Raw genomic sequence first — 24,039 nt, forward strand, 5'->3', positions numbered from 1 at the left:
TTCAAGAGAACTAAAACTTGGCAGGTTACAAGTTTCACTGAAGTATTTCAATGATTTTCCTTGCTGGCCCTCAAAATCCATATTCTTTGAATAGCCTTTGCCAATGACTGAAAATAATTGGTCTAACTCTTTTATCTTTGCAGCAGCCTTTTATGTATGTGTAAACAGGGTTGTCTTGTCTTTCTCCCCTGAGTGCCCCAGCTCTTCTCTTATTTCAGAAACTCCTCTCATTGTCACAGCTCCCCTCTGAAGGACCTCCAGTTTGCTGCTTTCTACAATGAAAGGTGACCTGAGAACTGCACATAGGTTTCCCTCTTTGCTGTCCTCCCAGTGCACCCTCATTTTCCTTTTGCCTTCTGAGCAGTGATCTCATGGTGTTCCCTCCATTTCTCTTCTGCAGATGCACCCACTGGTGCAGATCCTCAACACAGCCTGCTTTTCCAACAAGCTCTTCAGCAGGTCTTTTCCCATTTCCTGGGCCTGATCTGGAATATACTGCTACCTGCCTTCCCCTCCTGCAAGACCTAGTCTGCTTTTGCACAAAACCCAAGGAATCATCAAATGTGGGACAGGAGGTCAGGGGGATTTCCACTTTTTTTCTAATAGTCTCCAAATTCAGGAAGACTGAATGCTATCAGTGGCTGTGAGTCCAGGACAGCCATCAAGGTGCTCTGCCATTACTGACCCTGCAGCACCAGGTCCAGACCCTCTCCTCTCTCTGACCAGCACCAGCTCCTGAGTACCTTCATGAGCCTTGAAAAGCAGACCTAGCAAGCAGCTTATTCTGACTATAAATGGGCAGACAAGCACTGAGCCCAGGTACCTTCTCTTTCCACATGTAGAAAGCCAGTTTTCCAGCACCCTCTGTTCATCTCCAAATACTAAACCAGGTGCCTGTCACTCTCAGTGGCAACATTTCTTAGCTAAACTGCCTGCCGTTCCCCACCTCATCATATCCCCAACTCCCTTCAGTACAGTTTTTTTCCTATTTTTATTACATCCCTTGTTCATTTCTTATTTCAGTTCCTAATCCCACTTGGATTCCCACGATGGAACAAAATCTGAGATGGAAAAGGTCATAATACATCACTCATGCAGATGCCTTTGCCTGGCCAGTGCCCAGGATTGTAGCTCTAAGCTGTGCTGGACACGGCCCAGACCATGACACCTGTGACACCAACATAGGGTCCAGCCAAAAGGGACCAACTGGATCATTGAAAAAAAATCCTAGTATTATTCCTCCGTATTTGCACTGGCTTCCAGATGGACAGCATTCCCCTGCAAGTTGAGGACACTCATCAGTCAGAGGGTTGAACTCAGTGACTGCTATCACAGTGCCTGTCTGAATGAGTAAAATGAATAAAAAAAGAAGCAAGCTTCACAGGGCCACCAGTATAACCTTTTACTGAATGGGAAACAAAACTGAAAATGTTCTGGGGGAATGCCTGCTCTGCTCCATAGAGTTGCTTGTCCGGTCCAGCTTTTGAGGAGAGGCAGTTCTGGAGATGAGATATCACCACTCTGCACATCATCGCTACTGCATCAGGAAGGCTCTTGCAACACAGACAGAGCAAGTGTGAGGTTTTGACGTTTGTGTGACCATGGGATTTCATCTAAAGGAAACAATAGCACATCTGTAGAGCCTGTCAATGCTAAATACTTACAAATGGGCACAGATTGAGACAAACAACAGGGGAAAAGATGCTATCTCTTTTATAAGCTCCATCTCCACTGCTGGAGTTTACTGGAGAGCAAACAGCACATAGAACATCAGCTATTTAATAAAGCACCACAGAGATCTCCCCACCAGGGAACAGAGCAAGGGAAGATCTACACACAACAGTTATTAGCCCTGTTCTTTGCTCGTGGCAAAGATCTGGTGCTGTGGTGATGGACACGCTAACAGGACAGAAATGGACATCCTGCTGTGGGAACAAACAGAGGTCTCAAGAGCTGCACCCAAGCAAAAGCATCAGCAGCCCAACAGTCACCCTATAACTTTTCTGACAGGTGAAAAGAAAATACACAACCAGCCTCTATTTGGTCTGTGGAGCTCATATGCTGCCCCGCAGGAAAATGTGCGTTTTCTTCACCCACACACAGATGCTGCACCTCCAGCTGTCTCTGAACCGCTGGTCTGCATTAGTGGGATGGGAACAAGACACCAACTAATGGGTGACTAGCATCCCAGCAAGTCATGATAGTTTTGCTGGCTCAGATACTATGCCACCTTCATCAGTGCTGTGGACCACTGCTGGCTTTTGCCTTCTTGCCCCATTAATGCCATGACTTGTTTCCTTCATTTCACTTCTTCCTCCCCAAAATTACCCTGACAGACACACCCCACGCCTGCATTCCCCACAGCACCAACCTGGGAGGTTGGTAGGTGTTTGCCAGGTGCAAGAACACCAACAGAGGAAGCTGTTGACTTCCCCGCAGCCTCGACAGAGCTGGGAGCACACAGACCTTCAGTCTAGCAGTAGTGTCTATTGTCATCCACAAGCACTTCACTGTTCGGAAACCCAGACTCAGAGTTTTACTGACACCAGAGCTCCACTCAGCCCAGCTGGAGACATGGGCAGCAAAGACCACTGCAGGGTCCTTCTTCTTCCAGCTGCCAAAGCTATGGGGACTTTCCTCCAGCATAAAGGTGCACACCTGTTTTGGGTTTGTGTGGCAGGGTTTTGGTAGCAGGGGAGGGGCTTACAGGGGTGACTCCTGTGAGAAGCTGCTAGAAGCTTCCCTGGCTCCAAGTCAGAGCTGTCTCTGGCCCAGGCTGACCCAATCAGTGACGGTGGTAGTGCCTCTGGGAGAACAGGTTTAAGAAGTGGAACCTGCAGCAGGGAAGGAGATTGGAATGTGAGAGGAACCCCTCTGCTGACAGCAAGGTCAATGAAGAAGCAGGAGGAGGAGGTGTTCTGGAGGAGGGGATACCGCTGCAGCACATGGAGGTGATCGGGGAAGCAGTTGCCCCCAAAGATGGCTGTGACTCCATGTGAAAGTCCACACTGGAGCAGCCTATGCCTGAAGGACTGCAGCCTGTGGAAAGGACCCACACTGGAGCAGTTCATGAAGAACTGCAGCGCATGGGAAGGACCTATGCCAGAGAAGTTTGTGAAGGACTGTCTCCAGTGGGCGGGACCCCATGCTGGAGCAGGGGAAGAGTGAGGAGTCCTCTCCCTGAGGAGGAAGGAGCAGCAGAGACAATGTGTGACAAACTGACCGCAACCCATATTCCCCGTCCCCCTGAGCTGCTGGGGGGGAGGAGGTAGAGAAAATGGGGAGTGGAGCTGAACCAGGAAGGAAGAGTAGGGGGAAGGTGGTTTAAGATTTGGTTTTACTTCCCATTATCCTTGTTTTGATTTGACTAGTAGTAAATTAAATTGATTTTTTTTTTTTTTCCCCAAGTTGAGTCTGGTTTTTGTCTGTGACCAGAACTGGTGAATGATCCCTTGCTGTCCTTGACTTGACCCACAAGAATTTTTTGTTATATTTTTTCCTCCTCCTCCCACCAGTGGGGGGGAGGAGCGAGTGAGCATCTTCGTTTGCTGGTTGGGCTAAAATCACGACAATATCCAAAAGACTGCTCTAAACTCTGCAACAAAGATTGCCGGAGTGAAGCCCAAGGTTAGGTCCCTTGTTGAACACACACCTCTCTGAAACCATGTACACTTCAGCATTTAGGGAGTCCCACGTGGAAACCCTTTAGTGCTGCTTTCACCTAACTTCATTCAGCGCCATGGTCTGGTTCAGGTACTCCTCATATGAAGGGGCTCTATAAAATCCTTTTACTTTCTGCCTTATGCATGCAGTATGCAAGGACATTCATAACTCATGCACCAATACCAAATGCCACCGAAGTAAATTAAAACAATAAATATGGTATGATAAAAGAGCTAATTTCAAGACTTCTATTAGAGTCCATGATGTTAATCTTGAGTCCTCTTTTTTGAAATCTTTTTTCATCTCCTCTACTTCAAGTGCATGGTGTCCCTGACACAGCCACAGGAGAAATTAACTTCTGCAGACTGCATTGCTAATGAGAAAATTGTTTGGGTTTATTACAGGTTGATGTATATAAATATTCACAGCAGGATAAAACTCTTGAAAAAAAGTCTCATTTTTAAAGTGTCCTGGGACACAGCAGGGAGCAACAAACAAATTAATTCATAAAAAACTTGACATTTGGAAACCATTTTTACAAGAAGGCATCTCTAGTAGCAATTCCAGTGTAACAAAAAAAAATTTTAAAAACTAAAATCTTAGACCATGCAGGCATTCCCATTTTACTTCTGACGGAGTTAAAGCACAGAAAAAAAATACAAGCATGTGCAAAGCTCCTTCGCAACACAGAAGGATGGGTCCTGTAGTCGGAATGTTGCACTTCAAGAACAGAGATTAGGGAAGCGAAAGAAGAAAAAGGAAATGGTTTGAGCATCCAGCAGCCCTAATGAGTAAGTATGTCCAGAGGCCTGGCAAGTGGGTTCAGTGTGAGCCTGAATCTGTTTTAGGAGTTTTCATGGCAAAAGACACAGAGGTGACCCTTCAAGGAACTGACAAAACAGACCCAGGAGTCAAAGCACAGTGAAATGGACCATGGCATGAAGTGGAGTAGAGGATAAACCAGAAAAGGCAGAGAGATGTACAGCTTTAGTTTGTATAATAGCAAAGGTAATACTGAATACACTCACATCATGAGGGTTTTAATGACTGCAATCTGCAAGGACCTACCCTAGTCTATTTCAGTACATTCTAAATCTGAGCAGTAGCTCCTGAGTTAGACTTTTTTCATGGTTTTGGTAACTTTTAGAAAGTGGGAATTATGCCATGCACATATTAGCAGTTTTCCCCCTGAGATTTGGATGCACAAGCAATATGGCTGTGTTCACAGAGCACTCTGCACCACTGCAGTCTCTAAAAGCTTCAGAGGGATTTTGATACCCTCTCACTGGATGTAGCAAAGTGGTGGATTTGGCAAACAGTGTGTGCATGAAGCTTAGCTAGTCTAAAAATGTATGGCAATGCACTTCAAAAATAGTTCAAACTTTTACATAAGCTGATGGATGCAAGTGAACTTTTATGTTCCACCAAGGGAAAGCCCTCTGAGTCACTACATGTAACTCAACACAGTCAGATGCCCTGAAGCAGGTGAAGCAGCTAAAGTGTGCACATGTGCTACAAACCATGCCACCAAAATGATCCTAGGTAACTGGGTATTTTCTTCTATTTGTAACAAACAACAGTCTGGGGCCAATGCTTGGAGGCAGTCCCCCATACAGCTTTTCACTTCATAGACCAAAGTGGAGCTTTGCCAGGAGAAGCTGGAGCGGCAATTAGGGGCTGTTTGTCCCAGCTTAGCTTTTCAGCTTTTCACATGGAGAGACAATGCACTGAAAATTGCAATAAGCTGCAGGCTCAGACATCACTTTGCTCCAGATGCTGTTTCTTTCAGCCTGCTTTCAAAAGCAGGGTGGAGACTGGGGGAGGAAGAGATCACATTTTTTTCCCTCTTTTCTGAAAGTCTACATACAATGGGAAAGGGGGGACGCTGCGAAAACACAAAGAACCTTGTGGGACCCCTTCTCTGACACCTACTCAGGCATATGCTCAGGCATAGACTTTCTGCTGCCCGCCACTGCCCTGTCTCCCAAGGCTAAGTTACATGACAGATGAAATGAATGGGTAGGGAGGAATGAGGAGTCATATATTGGAGGCATGTCCATTCATGCATCAGGACAGTCTTTCAAGTGCAAAGCTATAAGGTGGGACTACTTCCAGCACAGGGAGCCATGGGAGAGACATCCTTTAGTAACAGCACAACACAGACACCTCTCTTTCCTCCCCCATCCAGTACCAGGCACAACATACCACATATTTTGTTGTCTGCAACATGGAGCTTCCCAAGGCAGGCCAAAGACTGAAGTATCATGAATGATGGAGCTGCTGGTGAGCCAGAAAGGAAGCATGAAGCAGCAGTCAAACATCCAAGTCTTGTGCAGACCACAATGCACAACAGATTTGAGCAACACGTTCCAGAAATGCCAGACCAGAGCCATTCCTGAGCTTCCCCATGTGGTTGTGCCTTTAACATGCAGTTTAGCACTCTACCTGTGCAATCTGTTGTCTCTGTCCCTTCTGACAGCTGAAATGCTTTTAGCACTGCCTCTTTGTGTTGTTTTCAAACAAACAAGTTTTGCTGCCCTACAAGACTAACGGCATCTTTCAACTCAATGAACCCCTGAATTTTCAAGGCACAAAGGTCACTCTAATCTGTCTTCCTTGCTTGTTCCCCTCTTGCCACGTGGTGAATCTAAAGAAGATGCAGCCTGAACAATCCCCATTACCTCCAATTTAAATCTAGCAACTATTTCAAGAATTTCATTTTTTCTGCCTCTTTACCTAAGGTATTAGTAACAATTTTAGCCACACACATATCAGTAATTAGAGGGCTTTTAAACTTCACATTTCAAGGGCTATACAAGAGGCAAGGTCTTGCGCCCTCCCTCCCAGTTTCCACAGGGTGCTATGTTAAGCACCATGTGAATGTTCACAGATGACAGGCCATCCCAGAGGCCTGAGGATGCCTGTGGTGAGGAGAATTCCTCTTCCATCCACACCAAGCCCACAGCAAAGCAAGGACTTTTCATTCCTTGAAATATCAAACACCAGCTATAATCAAAAAGTACAGCAGTGTGCCAACCTCTCATAAAATCAGGCTAAAGAGGCACCTCATCAGGACCAGCTCTACGTGAATGACCTATACAGGTACTTGCTCAATCTGTTATTGGACACTTCCAGTAACGCCATTTCCATACCCTGTCAAGCTACGTGCTCCCCAGTTCAGTATCCAGACAGCTAGAAAGTTTTGCCTTAAACCTGTGAATACTAATCTTGCCAGCAGATATGACAACAGGTTACTCATTTCTTCAATATGGCAGTCTTTGCCACTTACCATACAAACCCCAGTGCCACTTTGGGCCATTTCTCTAAAACAGATGGAGATTTCAGCAGACTAATATCAACACATCTTATGGTAGTCAGCCTATCTTTCAGCCTGTGGACTATGCCAAGGACAAAGCCAGCAGGGAAACTGACTCCCCTCCCCACCATTGCATGGACTCCTTCAAGCCAGGCAAGGGTGTACAATTTGCTGTGATAAGAGCACTTCATTGCCCAAACTTTCCATGAGCTGTATATCAATGGCTCTAAATTATATTCCTTTAAAAGCTATTAAAACAATCCCCTACCTGCCCTCACACACACATACCCACACCCACACAAAGGCTAATTCAGCCTATTTGTTGTTTCAGCATTTTTGAAAAACAGTTGCAGGAGGTAACACTGCTGCTTGAATCACAAAGTGACAGGATTTTCTGACTTTCAGCATTGGCTCTTGCAGACATCAAGGTTTCACACAGTCCTGATTCCAGGAAGAATACAGCTTCAGGAAGAATAGGCCAATACCAAGGTTGTTTGAAAATGCCACGATACAAAATCATTATTTAACACATTGGATTTCCTAGTGAATCTTCAGAGACAAGTGTCTGACATTTGAGTAGTCCTGGGTCAATATTAATTGCACATAACTTCTCACCTGCATTTACTGCCACGTTTCCACAATTAAATTATAAAAACTAAATGAAATCTCTAAGCTTCATAGCTAAATCTGCATACTAAGTCAATTAACACTGTAATGGAAACCACATAAAAACTAAGGCCTGTCTGATCCAAGGCCCATTAAAATCAGTGACAGCTTGATAATAACCTGAAGCAAATTAATAACCATGCAGCCTTGAAAAACTGGGGAGTTATGAACTATTTCATAGATTTCAAGAAACTGTTTTGTATGGAGCCCAACTGACAGACCCTTTTGTGCCAATGTCAGCATTTCTGTGCATGCACTTTCTGTTTTTCATGAACTGGACATGGGGTTGACCTTGCAATATACACTAGCAGTCTTGCTGTTTCCAGCTGTTCTTTAGGAGGCAATATGCTAAGAAATGTGTTAGCCAACATCTAGAGGACCATGAGCCACCTTCAAATGCTAGGCTGAGCTGCAAGGGAACATGACGATTTTCCTTCATTGGAGATGCAGGGTGCTGGGCACCAGAGGGTGCCGCAATATGCCACAGTATGGTCCTCACACATAAACTGCATTAGCATCTTTCTCTTATTGCCAAACTGCATTTGTCTTTCAATCAATCACTTGTTTTATATAACTTAATGCATGACACTTCAGAGCACTTTCCAACAAGAACAACAAAAGCAACAACAAAATTAATACTAAAAAGAAAAGGTAGGGAGAAGCAGACTTTAAAAAGAATAAAAGCCAAAATTCTGGCTCAGTGTTTAAATAAGAAAGGTTATTCACCAATGTGGTACTTACGCCTTTATCAAACATAGCATGTACTCATCTAACTACCTGTGGCAAGCTAAGGAGTTTGTAAACCGGGCACTGAGATGCCATCATGATCAGCAGCTCCCCAGCAGTGTCATGTGAAGAGCACCAAAGATGCACTGTGAGAATCATGCTCTCAGAGGGAAGGAGTCCTCCAGGCTGCAAGTTAATTATGCAGACAACTGAAAAACAAATGATCGGATTCAAAGGCACAGTACTGAAATGAAAAAGGGAACACCTGGAATATGCATGAGTTTGTATAACTTGAACCTGCAAATGTGGGTTTGTTAGTCACAAAACCTGTTAAAGCCAGCTTCAGGATATGGCAGGAGAAGTGTTGAAAAACTTAATATGGTTAATTGGAGTTAATTATACCCAATTATGTATGTGCCATATTGCAAAGAGTTATCTCAAAACAAGTATGTTTAATAGCTACAAACAGCACGTATAATATGGAGCACGATGATGATTTAAAGAAAAAACATATTAGATATGCACAAAAGCAAAAGCAGACAGTGCCAACTGCTGAACAGCAGCAACTGCTCACACCATCCCTTTGAGAGCACCTGCAAGGGGCTGCACGGGACTCCCTTCTCTCCCCACACTCACTTACTGAAAGACACCCACCACCTTCCTCCTTCCAGTTGTGTCCCACAGAGAGCACATGGGCCCATACACCCGTCCCTCCCCCTACAAGCACAAACCCTCTTCACAGACAGGCACTCCAGGATCTGCAGTCCTTGCAGGCTAACAGAAAACATCACTGCCAGTGAGATCAAGTGGGCAAAGAGGCTAAGAAACACTGTGCTGTATCTGTCAGGAAGTTGGTCCTGCTTGAGGTCACCAAGGGAGATGTGACTGATGATGACCTGATGTTCAGGTCCAGATGCCTCACAAAACCACTGCCTGATGTGCTACATCAGGAAAACAATGTATTTGAGCACAGCCACCTGGCCTAGTGCCAGTGACTGCCAAGAAAGCTGTGTCAGGCTCAGAGAAGGCAGTGCTTTATAGGGAGGGTTTAAGAGAAAAGAAAAAGGAAAAATCAAACCCATCACCCAAAGACATTGTTTCTCTAAATGGTAACAGTGGGATACAGAATATGATTCTGATTAAACAAGAGCCTTATCAGGGGAAAGGGGAATCAGCCCACATCCCCAGAAAAGAGTCAGAGATAACTGAGTCTTTTCAGGATCTTCAGCCCACCTTCTTGTGCCTTGAGAGCTTGCTTCAGACAAATCAGCTCAGCATCTCCCCAAGAAGCTGGTAAGGGCTGGGGGCTACTTCAGAGCCCCTTACAGCAATCTGTATCAATGTAGTTGTTCAACCACCTATGACTCCAATAGGAAATGGGTTTCATGCTGGGTTTTGTGCACTTAAAACCACTCCTTCTCCTCCAAGGCACAGTCAGTGTACATGATGGACTCGTATCAGTTGGTCTTTCCTGGCTGTCAGCTCCAAGACTGCAGCTGGGTTTTCTCGTGCCCAAGAAAAAAGAATTATCTGTACAGCATTCCAGTTTTGAAACCTGCAACTTTGTCCAGGGTTACTGCCATCAAAGAAACACACTGTCTACCAAATGACAGCATGGATTAGTTCACTTACAACACTGTTGTGGTTTAAACCCAGCCAGCAACTAAGCACCATGCAGCCGCTCACTCACTCCCCCCCACCCAGTGGGATGCGGGAGAGAATTCGGGAAAAAAAAGTAAAACTCACAAGCTGAGATAAAGGCAGTTTAATAGGACAGAAAGGAAGAAAATAGTAATAATAATAATATGACAATAAAAGAATTGGAAAACACAAGTGATGTACAATGCGATTGCTCACGACTCACTGACCAGTCACCAGTTAGTCCCCAGGCAGCAATCCGCCCCTCCTGGCCAACTCCCCCCAGTTTATATACTGGGCATGACATCACATAGCATGGAATATTCCTTTGGTCACTTTGGGTCAGCTGCCCTGGTTGTGTCCCCTCCTAACTTCTTGTGCCGCTCCAGCCTTCTTGCTGGCTGGGCATGAGAAGCTGAAAAATCCTTGACTTATATGAACACTACTTAGCAACGACTAAAAACATCAGTGTGTTATCAACATTCTTCTCATACTACATGCAAAACATAACACTATACCAGCTACTAGAAAGAAGATTAACTCTATCCCAGCCAAAACCAGGACAAACACAGACCCATTTTGAAAGACAGTAGGATTAGATCTAGGGAAAGAACTTAAATACAAGCACACTGGGATATTGCCTAACCAGTTTCTGTTGATCGATATGAGCTTCTTTCCCCATTCTAGTTCAATGTTTAATATCACCATCTCAACAAGAATAGATATAAACAGCTTGAACATCCTCCAAATAACAGGAAATAGCAAATCCAAATCTTCTTCCTAAGGGTTGACAGCACATAGCTACAAAGCTTTTGCCATAAATGTTGTTATCCTGAGCTCTGGCACAAGACAGCCAGCAATAATAACCCAGCATTAACACACAAAAAAAGGCAAGACTTTCACTTGTTTTTCACACTCTTCTGTTCTCTAAGGCAATCCACAAAAGAGGTTCTAGGGCATGAGATACCTCTATGAGATAGCAACTGAAGCAAAAAAAAATTAGCTTGACAACTGAGTGAGGAATTTAAATAGTCAATAGCTGGGAATGAAGGGATCCAGCAAACAGAAAATAGTAAGTGGTAAGTGCAGTGGGAAGAACTTCCATGCTTTTGAAGATGAAGGCAAGAAAGAAAAATCTGAAATTATGACACTGATGGGAAGACCTGAAAAAACTGTAGACATCAACAGCAGATGAGAAGGATGAGGCATGCTGAGAATCCTTGACAGCTTTCTTGTGGGGAAAAAAAATCCCTGAGAAAAGCAACAGGAATACGCAGCCATAGCAGAAGAAAAGAAAGGAAAGAAGATGCATGAAGATACACAGAACAAGATAGATCTTTTCTCTGGTCGATGCACAGAGCAAAAAAGATGCTGCAAAGAAAGACTCCCACTAGAGGAATGAGGTAGTCCCACTAGAGTTGAGGTACTGTTCGCACCCAGAAAATGAGGAGGAGAATTACATAAGAGAAGGAGATGGGATGGCCAGGAAGAAAGGAGCAGCACGCCTAACAGGAGAAAGAAAGAGAAAGAGAGGCTGTATGAAGGAAAAAAAACAATATAGGAAAGACAGAAGAATGGTAAGAATGATAAGGAAGAGAACTGGAAATCCACCTCTAAATCGCACATGGAAGCAGAAGAGCAAGAATGGAAGAAAACCTCACCCACAAATATGGTCAAGAGTTGGAAAGCAAAGTGAGAATTACCAAGAGTCAAACAGAGATACACTGCACAAAAGATTTAACAAGAAAAAGAGCTTGCCAGTTATGTAAATAGGAAGATAAGGAAAGAAGAAGAAAGGAATAAAAAAAAAAAAGGAGTTTGGAGCATCCTGCATGAATGCCCTGACAAGTTTTCCATAAAGATGGTACCAAGTCTAAAGCAAAGGCAGGGCAGCCCATGGAAAAGAAAGCACTGAAGACAAGGAAGCTATCTCACTCAAAGCTGATCCTAAACTCACAAAGTTTCACAGACTCAAACTGAGATGAATGGACAGCTCCAACCTAGTGTTACAGGAGGATGAGCAGATGCAAACCTGGAGGGTGGGGATAATCATCATATAACAAAAATTTGGAATATGGTGGAGAAAAACAAATTTAAACATACATTTGCCCCTTCTGAAATAAGTAAGAAGAAGTCTGGGTACATTATTTAGATCTATACCAGGCACCAGAACAATTTGGGGGGACAGGGAGGGTAATAAAAGAACATTTTAAAATAAGCAGAGATAAAACACAGCACAGGCCTCCCAGACTTTGAACACTCCACTCTCCTTAGGTGGTATCCCTAACTGTCTCTCCCTCCAAACTTCAGTGAAGCACATGAAACAGCATTATGTGGGAAGCTAAATGTTAAGCTGGCAGAAATGGGTACAAGAGCTGAAAAGTGAGGAAGGAGCTTGCTAAGAGGGAGATTACAGAAGGCTGTACAGTGAACTGAGTGGAGGTAACAAATAAGGTTCTCTGAGGAGCAGAAGTCACAATAGTATTGTCAACAGAGAGGACGTTCAAAATATCAGAAAGGCAAAAGCTGAATTACCTTCAGGACTGGAATAACAGAGATAGGGGGGAAAAGTCAGTCAAACAAGAGGAAAGGTCATCAGTGCCACCAACTGGCAGCCCCACAGACAAGAACAACAGTGGAGGAGAAAGAATGAGGTGCACTAGGTACAGATATAGCCTCCTATGGAAAGGACCTGGGTAAAAAGCAATCACGAATTCTAGGATAATTGGTCAAGGACTTTTCACTAGAGATGAGGAAGCTCTAATACCATCATTCAGGGCCCTGGTAAGACCATAAAAGATGCAGCATACTGTCATCATTATATGTTTAAGGATGAACTCAAACTGCAGAGTATAAAGTTTTTAATAAAAAAAAAAAAAAAAAAAAAAAAGAGAAAATATTTGGTCTGTTTAATCTAGCAAAATGAAAGCTCAGAGGAGGTATGTTTGCTGTCTATAAATATATCCAGAGAGTAAACATCAGAGAAGAAGAAAAGCCATTTAAGTTAAAGGACAATGTTGGCATAGAACAAATGCATGCAAGCTGGCCATAAAATACATTTAGCACAGAGGCAGTCAGGAGGTTTCTATCAATCAGAGCCATCAGGGTCAGCGCAGCCTCCAACAGGCAGCCAAAGACTTCAAGAAAAAAGTGGGAGTTGCTCATGAGTGCCATGATAGGTACATGATGTGTGCCTTCATGGGCTGACTTATGAAGTCACTTGTGTTCCATTATTTGCCAACAATTCCACCCATTTTTTAACCTTAAAATATTTCCAGTGGTGCTGCAGACTCTTATACAGTGAATTTAAGTCCCCTGTCAAAAGGTTAGCTTTCACCAATCCCTTAAAAGTAGCCTACGAATGTCTCAGGGACTCAAGAAAAGCCCAGTGCTGCCCATCATCACCCCACAATACTTCTAACACACAGACCAGGCAAGTCAGGATCTGAAACATGAGATGGCAGGCTGCAATATTGGCTCCTCAAGGGAGTAAGAATGCAGCTCTGGCAGGAGCTAAATTAAAGACTACACCCAAAACAGCCCTGCGATGCACATGTGGAGGTGCAAGGCTGCTGGAGGTGGCTCACCCTGAGGACCCTGGTAGCCAGGCAGGGAGCTGAGAAGGCAGCAATCTACTAGCCAACAAGAAACACCAAGGGCAGTGCTGTGTCATCAAGGAACTTAGCCCTCCTTGGAAAGTCAAGTCCCCCCAGCAGCTGCTGCCACAGACACAAAGGACAGCACATCCCCTCCCCCACCAGCTGCTGCTTCTTCAGCTCTTCTGGCTTCATTGCTCACCACTCACTAACCTACACCTCTAAGTGATTTTGACTGACATGAAAAAGGATGCACTTTGATGGGGATCACTTGCAATAACAAGCTAGGGAAAAATCAGACAAGCAGCTGAGCTGAGGACAGAGACCTCTCAGAGGGACAAGGTGTGGCAGGCAGCTGGGACAGCAGTTTTGGTACCAAGCCAGAGCAGGAATCATGGCTCCCCACACCAAGCCCTCAGGCAGCGGGGAGGTACTTCCCAGACTGCAGATCTACATAGGAGAAATCTCCCACCATGAAGGCAGGCTCACCATGGCCTTGGCTTTCAAGGACAAAGCCAGATTATTCCTTGTCCCAAAATGCAGCCAAAGGAAGAAGTCATGATGCAAGCAAGACCTTCCCACCACATCTTTTTTTGACACAGACCAGCACTGGGGCAGGGGAATGATTCCCATATTATTGGGATTGGAAGGGATCTTAAGATACACTTTCCCAGTAACACAACTCTGGCTTGAGTGGTGACCTGCTCTCCCCCTCCACTCCTGCCTTGCAGTTTCTTTCTCTAGGAAATTCAAGGTTGTTTAGGCTAAAAAAGATGCACCCAAAAAGGGAACACAGTTCAGCAGGACACTTGCTAGACTTCCAGTCCCTCCTTCAAGAGCAGGTTATGACCTTGACACGAAACAGTCATTGGATAAAATATGATTTAGGTGCATGGAAAACTTTAAAATTCAGAAGTAAGGCATATTCTGAGGATAGACTCCTCTAAGACAAAGCAGCATCAACATAGGGAGTTTTCAAGATCCCCGTGTCAAGCCCGGTACCTAAATTTGGATCTGGGCATGAGACTGACAAGACACCTGATTCAATAACTGAACAAGAAAGATTACATCTGATCCATCTCAACTAACCTGGGACACCATACTTCCTCCCTTCAGATGTGAAAAGGTTCTTTGTCCCAACTCACTGGAAGGTACAATGTCAAACAACAGAACACACAGCTAAGCAATCCTCTTTCTTCCACACAAGGAAGTTAGCTCTCCTTCCCCTCAACCTGGAACAGGGCCTGCTGACCTCTTGAAGTTCTTGGTATCTTTCTGCAGCATGTTCATCTTTCAGCAGAAGGCAAAGCAGAGGTGTATGATTTCTGCTCAGGTGCTGTGCTGAAGGCCTCACTAGAAGCTAAGAGATGCATCAGCCTTAAGCCTTTGCACAGCCCTGATTTCAAGGATAAGGTAGTACATCAAATATTCAGACTAAACTGGAACACACTTCAAAATAATCTGAAAGCCCAAAGAGAAGGATTTTGAGAGTCCTTTTGGCTGGCAAATTGTTCAGCAATCTTTTACCATTAAGTTAGCAATTTCCTAGAACCTACACAATAAAATACCATCCAGGTCCCACCATTAGGACAGCAGTTAGGAAAGCATCAGGTATATTTTCTGCAAATTGGTCATAATTGAACAATTCTGTGAAATAAGCAAAGGAAAGATGTCCTTGTTTAAGTAATTTATCAAATAACCGATTTTACAAATGCCACAGCAAGCATCTGACCTCTCCTCAAAATACCTTGTGCCTTATTCTATAGCCCTGTAAACAAAGAATGTTCCTCACATAATTACCACTTGACTGAAAATATTAAATCCTACTGCACAGAGAAACCACTCTTTTTTATTCATATCCTGGAGCATTTTAAACTAAAATGGTAATAAAGACTCTTCATAGGGCCCTGAAAAGGTCTTCTCAGATGCCCCAGCATCACCTGAAGCCAGGACAAGGGAACAGAGCCAAGAAACAAACAAGTTCTGAAAAACTTGTTGAAGTGCTCACATTAAACAAACATTGTATCCTGCTGATACAGGATACATGGACTGAACAAAGCCCTGAGCAACCCAGTCTGACCCCAGAGATGTCCCTTCTTTGAGCAGGCCAGACTAGGCACCTCCCAAGGTCCCTTCCAACCTTAACTATCCCATGATCATTTAATGCAAATGAAATTGTTGTCTCAATTCCCTTAATTTCCCGTAATCCAAAACTCCTAGGGCTAACAGCTGCCAAGACACGTCCAGCTTCTAGCATAGGGTTTGCTTTCTCTATCTTAACTTCTTACATTTTCTTCCCAACCTCTCTGCTTCCTATTTTAAATGTCACTCATTGAAGCAGCATCTCTAGACATTCATCACTGTCCAGCCACCAGTCAGCTCCAAACTTGTAGCCTGGTGTAGGGCCTTTCCCAACATGTGTTCCTTTAAAGTATTTTCCATACATTCCCTGTAGAGATGAGTCTTCCACATAAAATACTGTGAAAGTAAGAGAACAGCAGGCCTCAGGCATGCAGACACATCCTGGTGGAACTTGCAAATGGAAGAGAAGAAGGACCAGAAAGAAACATGATAGGCTGCATCTTCAGAGTTTCAATTTTCTAATTTCTAATGTATTCTTAGTAACCATATGTAAAGCAATTTTTGTAAAAAGATTTTATAGTCCATAATGTCCCCTATAGAAACAGAAAAAAAACATACTAGGCAACAGAATAAGTTATGAGAGGTTACACATGGTAATCATGAGGTTATCATGACTGAATAGTTAAAGCTATGACAACCATTTATCACACTGGCATTGAAATAACACATATATCTTACCATAAATGCAGTGTGGGAGGAGAGGCAGACAATAAAGTAATGCATTGCTTTGCACTTTGGTGGCATAAGCTGAAGATGTCCATCTATTTTACAAACACAGTTTAGCTTCCAGCCTGGAAAGAGCTAATTAATAGCTCTGTCGTCCTTTGTGCCACTGAGTCAACACAAAAAGTTAAGAGGCTGCCCTGCACCTTGCTGCAAACGTCCAGCTCTGTGCACACTGAGCAAAGCAAGTCTTCATTGCCAGTCATGACAGTGCCCGCTCCCAACTGGCACCCAGCAAGCACAGCCCCTCAGCTCCCTTTTGAGTTAGAACCTTGGACCAAATCTCCCTACCCCTCTTTGGAGGCAGGATCTGGCCATAAATTACTTCCCCTGTAACACACAGAAAGTTCACTCTGCGGTCATGAAGAGAGTGTTAGGAACACATGTCCCAGGTCTGTGTTATCCCACAAAATCTTACACACCTGTTCTGAAATCCACCAAAACAACACTTGAAAACAACTGTGATAAATTTTAATTTGGGCAATTAAAAAGGAAAATCTGACTAACAAAGCTTGAAGATAAAACTAACACCCAGAGATTCAAAACATGTGGCACCTACCATACTTTATAGTCAGCAGCTGCAGTAGAGTCCCATGAAGTTCTGACTTTGCTATTCACTGAGGCTGACAGACCAACTTGCTTGCAGTGACTGATTTAGGTGATGGACTGATATGGCCAAGTGGCTTGCAGTTCTGTCATCTTCTGTTGAACATGGATACTCTTTTTTCAGCAGGCAGACCTGGCTGATCAATCAGACACACATATATCAGCTATGAACATGCAGATGGACATCCTAACATTGATCTGAAGGGACTACCAGCTAGGACTGAGGTGATCAGCAGTACTCTTTGGGATCCAGAGAACTCTCTAGTAACCTTTATTTAGGCTGGTAGGTCAGTCATTTTTTACAGTAGTTCCAATTCAATCGTCAATAAATTATTCAGTGTATATATAGATGTGATAGAGTATTTATTTATAGAGTCTTATGTCTATTATTATTAATACAACATCATTACTGTTTTCAGACATTTTATCCAAAGACAGTTGAACTTCAACATGCAAGATATGCACGTTACTCTGTGTGTATGTTGTGTGTGTTTATAAAGTATCCTCTTACTGAAAATGTGCCACAGTGCAAAGCTGTAAATAACCATATGAAAAACTGTGCTAACTCAGAGTGACACTGAAACACAGGAAGTTTATGAATAATAAATAACACATGGGGAAGCATGTTAGTAGTGAAACATCTAGCCTTGCATATTGAACATGATGTTCAGAAGCTGGAGAGTCATTCTGGGGAGAAACAGGTAAGATTTGGAAAAGGTTAACGGTAGCAAGTTGCTCCACAGGAGAATAAAAAGGTGTAGCAGAATTACTATTTATATTATTAAACCTGTGCGTCAGCCTGGCCTCTCACAATGCACAGCTTTTAGGGGTGCTATCCAAGGTCAGTCTCCCGTCACAAACACAGGGAACGAAAAGTCCTTTCCTTAGAAGATAACATTCAAGATGAGGAAGACTGAACAGCTGAGACAGCTGTAAGAACAGGTGAAAGGCCATGCTGGAGAAGCCTTGCTGCCCACTTCTGGCAGCTGCCAAAACAGGAAGCAGGAAAGGATCAAGAAACTCTGCACAATAAAGGAACAATCTGCCCCCAGTGGAAGGTTTGCTTTTCCTACCCTAACCATTGCCAGTTAAGGGCTGATTAATAATTTGATGCATAAAGGCTGAGATCTCTTCTTAATTTTGTATTTATTTAGTGTTAAGTGAATGTTCTCACTATTCATAATAAACAATCCTTTTCGGAATGCCATTAAGCTCTTGACATTAACAATGAAATTATACAAATCACACATTTCCCTCACATGTAAGTCAGTCTATGTTGTGTATTAAGTGTCCACTTCCCACTAGCTACAGCTCCTTTCCCTCCACACCCATGCACGCAGTGTGTCTCCTGCAGTCCTGTAGATTGGCAGCTGGATTGAGAGTTTATTATCTGCTTTCCAAGGCAATGTTTAGAGTTCAACATAGACTTCAGGAGATGGGTGCTGTATTTTGCAAAATGCTGTGCACCCTCTACGCATTTATTTTTTAGGAGTCATAAGGACTCAGGGCCAGTTCTTTTAAAGATATCTGAAGATCTTCCCCGGTGGTCCAGGCACTCACCACAAGCAGAGCAGACTTTGGTCCCAGATCCTACAGCAAAATCTTCACATGGCCACAGATCAGCAGACCCGCGTGCCCCAATCCTCAGGAGCCAGGGACAGCCTGGGAAGGGTAAGAGCTGAAGATGACTCCGGGTGGCATGCGCAGCCACCTGCTCCTGGAGGGACACAAGAAGGTTGGTCCTACCCCCACAGCCAAGGCTACAACCCAGCAAGGGGATCAGGTGGCTGCAGGTCAGCCAGCCCTGGACTACCAGGATTGCCGTGTTCCCTCACACAAAGTACTTCACAAGCCCCTTGTGAACAAGAGGGAGGGGGCAATATTCCCTTGTCTGTGTGGCCCCCAGGGGCAGCATGACAAGTCCCGTTGGAGCCCCTGATACTTTTGGACGGTGCCACTGGGGAGGGCTGGACTCACCAAGGGCCCTTGCGAGGCCACTGCCCCACGCAAGGCCCAGAAGCCTCTCTCAGAGAGGAGCAGCTCCAACAGCAGAGTCCCGTGCTGCAGGGTGCTGACCCTGCTCTGGGAGGTGCCGAGGGGGCCCACCCTGATGGAACAGAGGGAGCAGGATCGTATCCCTGGAGAAGGCTAAACACCAAATCACGCCCCACGCACACCTCCTGCCACCAACAGGTGCATTGGCCCTGTTGGAAAGGGAAAAGAAAACGGCTTGGAAAAAGGCTTTCTCTGCCTCGCTTGCTCCCCTGAATGCTAATCACAGCGGCGCCAGCTAAAAATACCCAAGGCTGGCGTGCGCACGGCAGAAGGGGAAAATGGGGGAGCTGGAGGCTCCAGCTTCCGGGAAGGAAAAGGGACAGGCGAGGAAGAGCCTTCCCCAAACCCTCCTCGCCGTCCGGCGCCCCGCTGCCGGCAGAGGCACAGTCCCCCTGCTCTCCCCGCTCCGAGCCTGAGATTCCCACCTCTCCTTCGGGAGGCCGCCCCGGGTGCTCCCCGCGGAGCAGCCAAGCCACCCGGGGCCGGGGCCGGGGCCGGGGCCGGAGCCGGTGGCAGCGGCCCCCCAATAGCGGCTTCCGCCCGCCTGTGCTGCAAGCGGTCCCGGACGGGGCGTCCGGGGGACGCCGCTGCGGGCACTTGGCCCCCGACCCCTGCCGGCCACGGAGCAGGGTGCGTGGCCCTGCGGGGAGCAATCCCACCGGGGGTCGCCGGCAGAGCACGGAACAAAGAGGGGTGCTGGGGACGGCCGCCTCCGCGGGCGCGGAGGGCTGGTGCCGCTCAGCGCGGCTCGGAGGTCTCGGTCCGCTGCATCAGAGCCGCCGACACACCGCAACGCAGTCCCAGGGCTGCACGGCGGCCCGCCGGCTTCCTGCAAGAGCAAGCGCTAAAAAATAAAATTAAGAGAGGACGCGAGCCCGGAATCAAGCGGCAGCCCTCCGCATCGGAATCGGCGGGGGGGGTAGGGTGCAAGCCCCCGCCGACCCCTGCCCTAGCTGCGCGTCCCTCGCCGTTCTCCCCGGCCGGGAGCCGGCCGGAGGGCGCGCTGCGGCCCCCCCGCAACCCCCGTGCCACGCAAGGTGGTGGAGGGCGGGGAGCCCGGCCTCGCCGCCTCCGGGCCGAGCTGGGGGTCGCACTCTCACCCCCCGCCGTCACCCGCAGCGGGCCGTCCCCCGTCCCCCCGCCCGCCGCGGCTCCCATCCATAATTAATCGCCTCCCCGCAGCCGCCGCGATAAGAGAGGGCGGGCGGGGACGAGGGGGCGGTGGCGGCCGGGAGGCGGGGGGGGGGGGGGGGGGGGGAGCGTGTGCGCTCGCCGCGCCCGGCTCACTGCGGCCGGCGGCTGCCTGCCGTGCGGAGAGGAGCGGAGCCCAGCCGCCCCGTCGGGGAGCGCCGCGCTCGCATGGCCGCGCCGCGCCGCGCCGCCGCCGCCGCCGCGGGGCTGGGGGGGGCCGCGGGAGGAGGATGAGGCGGGCGGCGGGGCGGCGGCGGCGGCGGCGGCGCGGAGGATGAAGTGGAGCGTGCGGGGAGCCTGCGCCGCGCTCTCCAGCTGCCTCCTGCTCGCCTGCGCCCTCAGCGCCGCCGCCGTGGGCCTCAAGTGCTTCTCGCTGGGCTCCGAGCTCAAGGGCGAGCCCTTCCGCCTGGGCACCGCCGCCGGCGCCTTCTACTCGGGGCTGCTACTGGCCGCCGGCCTCTCGCTGCTCGCCGCCGCGCTGCTCTGCTGCCGCCCGCCCGACGAGGCGCCCGCGGCGCCGGCGGCGGCCTCGGACCCGACCCCGGCCTCGGTCCTGGGCCCGGCCGGGGACCCGGACCCGACGGGCGGCGGACCCGGCGGGGGGGAGGCTGCGGCCGCGCCGTCGGGGCCGGTGGAGAAGGCGCCGCCCGGGGGGCGGCAGAACTTCCTGCTGCTGGGGGTGCTGGTGTTCATGCTGGGCGTGCTGAGCGCCTTCGCCGGCGCCGTCATCGACGGCGACACCGTGTCGCTGGTGGAGAGGAAGTACTCGCACTACTGCTTGCTGCAACCCGGCGGCGCGGCCCGCCCGCGGAGCGGCCCCGCGGCCCCCGACGGCTCCGCCGCGGCGCTCCGCTGCCAGAAGCTGCGGGACTATCAGCAAGGCTTGGTGCTCTCCACCGTCTTCAACGCGCTGGAGTGCCTCCTGGGCCTGCTCAACCTGCTCCTCGTCAAGAACTACAAGGCCTCGCAGCAGCGCGGGCGGCGGCGGCGGCGGCGGAGAGCGACCCCGGCGGCGGCGGCGGCGGCGGGCGGGCGGCGGCGGCGGCGGCGCGGCGGCGGCGGCGGCGGCGGCGGTGGCGGCGGGCGGCGGGCGCCGCGCCACAGCCAGGGCTCCCTCTTCTCCGGCGGCGAGCCCGAGCTCAGCCCCGGGGATTGCGCCTTCCAGGCCGTCTCCTACATCAACGTGGGCGTCTTCCACGTCTTCGACGAGGCCGGCGTGGAGGTGCACTGCGGCGGGCATCCCTCCGTCGAGCTGCCCGGCTACTCGCCCATGGACCCCGAGCTCAACGCCTCCTACCCCTACTGCTACCCTCTGCCCAGCGAGCAGCCCCCCGCCTACGAGGAGATCTACCCCGGGGAGCCCTGCGCTCACAGCACCTAGCGCCGACAGCCGGCGGGACGCCCGGCTCCCTGCCCGGCCCCCCGGCCCGCCGTGACAGCCGGGAGCGGGAGCGGGACCAGGCGCCGGACCGGGACCGGGACCGCCAGCGCCTCGCAGCCGCGGGGCTCGGGGGCAGCCCTCACACCACCGACGGGATGGCCCCGCCGCCGCGGGCGCAGCGGGCCGCGGGCGGGGCGCCGCCGTGCCTCTGGCTCTGCGGAAGCTTCTCCTCCCTCCCTCCCTGCTTTCCCCTTCCTTTCCCCCCTTCCCTCCCTTCCTCCCACCGACCCTCCGTCCGTGCGTCTGTCCCTCCGCCGGCGGCAGAATTTTACAAAGGATGCGCAAGAAACGCCTGAGGGTTGGTTCCTCTCGCCGCCTCTCCTCCGTAGCCAAGTTTAGTTCCCTTCAAGTAATTCATCAGTCTCCAGCTTTAGCAGTCCAGAATTACCCATTTATGATAACCAGCCAGTGCAAGGAAAAGGTGTCATGAAGCTTCTTTACCTCTCAAAAGAGCTAAATTTCTAAACAACGCAGAGACATTTGTGTCACGTTTACTAGAGGTGTATTGGGGATCTTTAACGTTTACACTACTCCTTGGGAGAATTGAGTTCTGTTTTAAGATTTAGTGAGTTAAAACATTCGTTGGTCTTGTAAGATGCACATTGAGAAAAACCTGCACTTTGAAAAAGAAACAGGAAAAAAAAATATCAACGTTTTTGTACACTAATGTGCCTGCTTTTGTTGATAACTTCTTACTGTAAAAGCTTTCAGAAGTCTATAGTGAAAATGTTTGGTAAATTCACTGCAGTTTAAAATTGATGATTAGTTCCTTTACTAAAACAACTGAGATGTTGCTAGGATATGGCAGTTAAAAGAAAGTCCAAATGTCATACACATTCCTTTTTGTAAACAGGTTCTGTGTTTTTAATGCAAGGCAGGATTTCTTTTTGTTTTACACAGGTGAAGGGTTTAATTCTATTTTGTACAACTACATGGTTTACCTTGTAAAGAGTTCCATTTTACCTGTTACAGTTCATCAATCTGGTAAGCTTGAATATTAAAAGTTTTATTTGAAATATATATATATATATATAGTAAAACAGCCTTAACTGGTGCAGTGGTCACAGTTTTAAAGGGGGAAAAAAAAGATAAACCATCTTGGAAGACATCTTCCAAATGTGTTTTCAAAACAGTATGTATACTCCTATTACAAAGCAAGAATTTTCTTTTGTGTTTAAAAAAAAAAAAAAAAAAAAAAAAAAAAAAAGAGGCCACTAATTCCTGAAAGGGGGGTGGGGTGGGGGTGGGTGGGAGGAGGACAACAAGGGGATTGTATGCTGTTAACTCTTTCTGAACTTAGAGGTATTAAAAAGGCTTTCTGCAAAGAGAAGAACTGCTAAATCCTCCTTTTGGATTCTGTTGTGGAATGCTAGTACCGGATAGTTTAAGAAAGTGCTCATTAAAGAGAAGCAGGTATGGCATATTTTAGTAAGTACATCATTCAAGAACAGGTAAAGGCTTAATTTCATGTGGCACAAAGAACCAAAAAGCAAACTCTTCAGATTGCATTTGGTTCAGTATCCCCTCCCCCAGTTATGGCATACTGAAATGAAATGTTACAAAATAACCTTTCTGTTAATCCTGTGTTTGGAGCCTGCTGCATAATGCCAGTCTATCAGCTACCCAGAGGGAGAGAGTTAAGGGAATGCAGAGTTACAGTGTATTTCTGTGGTTGATGGAAAATTATTTTTAAATTTCTAGCTGCAGAGGGACTGACGTAATTTACAGCCTTAGAATAGGAGGGAGAAGATTTTAGCCTAAAAATATTGAAATCTCTCTGCACTGTTTTGTTTTCTAAAGTGTTTTGACTTGCACACTTTGTATAATCTAAAATGCAGAATGCCTGAGAAGTCTTAAAATTGCAAACTGATGTCTGTGAAGCTCACAATTAAAGCTCTAATCTAGAGAAGACAGTTAAAAGCAGCAGTTGCCAATTTGCCAAGTAGTTCCAAATAGCAGAAATTTAAAATACAGCTCTTTTTGGCCAGCAGATTTCCTTGTGCGGAATGCCAGCCTAAAACATATGCCCTAGCTAAGTCCCGTTTTAGTACGGAAGATTGGTTTTATGCTGGCTCTCTGCAGATGCACCTCCTTAACCCCTTAGGGGAAGTGATTGGGAAGTCCTGTAGTCTTTACCTATAATACTAATTTAGGCACAAAACCAATCCCATAACATATTGTATTGCTCATACAGCCAAGATTTTGCAAACTGAGTAACTAAAGCAAGGAGGCTAAATACTTATGTAGGTCTCCAATTAGATGAGTTTATGAGACAG

At 47.3% G+C, this 24,039-nt stretch overlaps 1 protein-coding gene and 1 long non-coding RNA gene across 5 annotated transcripts in view; one reads left to right on the forward strand and one right to left on the reverse strand.

Moving 5' to 3' along the window:
* Window positions 1-20,287, reverse strand: part of LOC126036507 (uncharacterized) — a 38,528-nt gene extending 18,241 nt beyond the window's left edge. For 3 of the 4 annotated variants that reach the window (XR_007505170.1, XR_007505169.1, XR_007505167.1), the window contains exons 1-3: window positions 19,054-20,287; window positions 18,637-18,793; window positions 17,030-17,213 (exon numbers count right to left, since the gene is read on the reverse strand). This is a non-coding gene — a long non-coding RNA (uncharacterized LOC126036507). The remainder of the gene's footprint in view (window positions 1-17,029; window positions 17,214-18,636; window positions 18,794-19,053) is intronic. The other variant, XR_007505168.1, reaches the window with a different exon arrangement.
* A 250-nt stretch (window positions 20,288-20,537) lies between these two features.
* On the forward strand, window positions 20,538-22,999 carry TMEM271 (transmembrane protein 271). Its single transcript, XM_049796371.1, has one exon. It carries the CDS (start codon window positions 20,597-20,599, stop codon window positions 21,701-21,703), a length of 1,107 nt encoding a protein of 368 aa, XP_049652328.1. The 5' UTR covers window positions 20,538-20,596; the 3' UTR covers window positions 21,704-22,999.
* The last annotated feature ends 1,040 nt before the right edge of the window (window positions 23,000-24,039 follow it).

The sequence above is a fragment of the Accipiter gentilis genome, chromosome Z (genome assembly GCF_929443795.1).
Source record: "Accipiter gentilis chromosome Z, bAccGen1.1, whole genome shotgun sequence".
In the NCBI taxonomy this organism is placed as follows: domain Eukaryota; kingdom Metazoa; phylum Chordata; class Aves; order Accipitriformes; family Accipitridae; genus Astur; species Astur gentilis.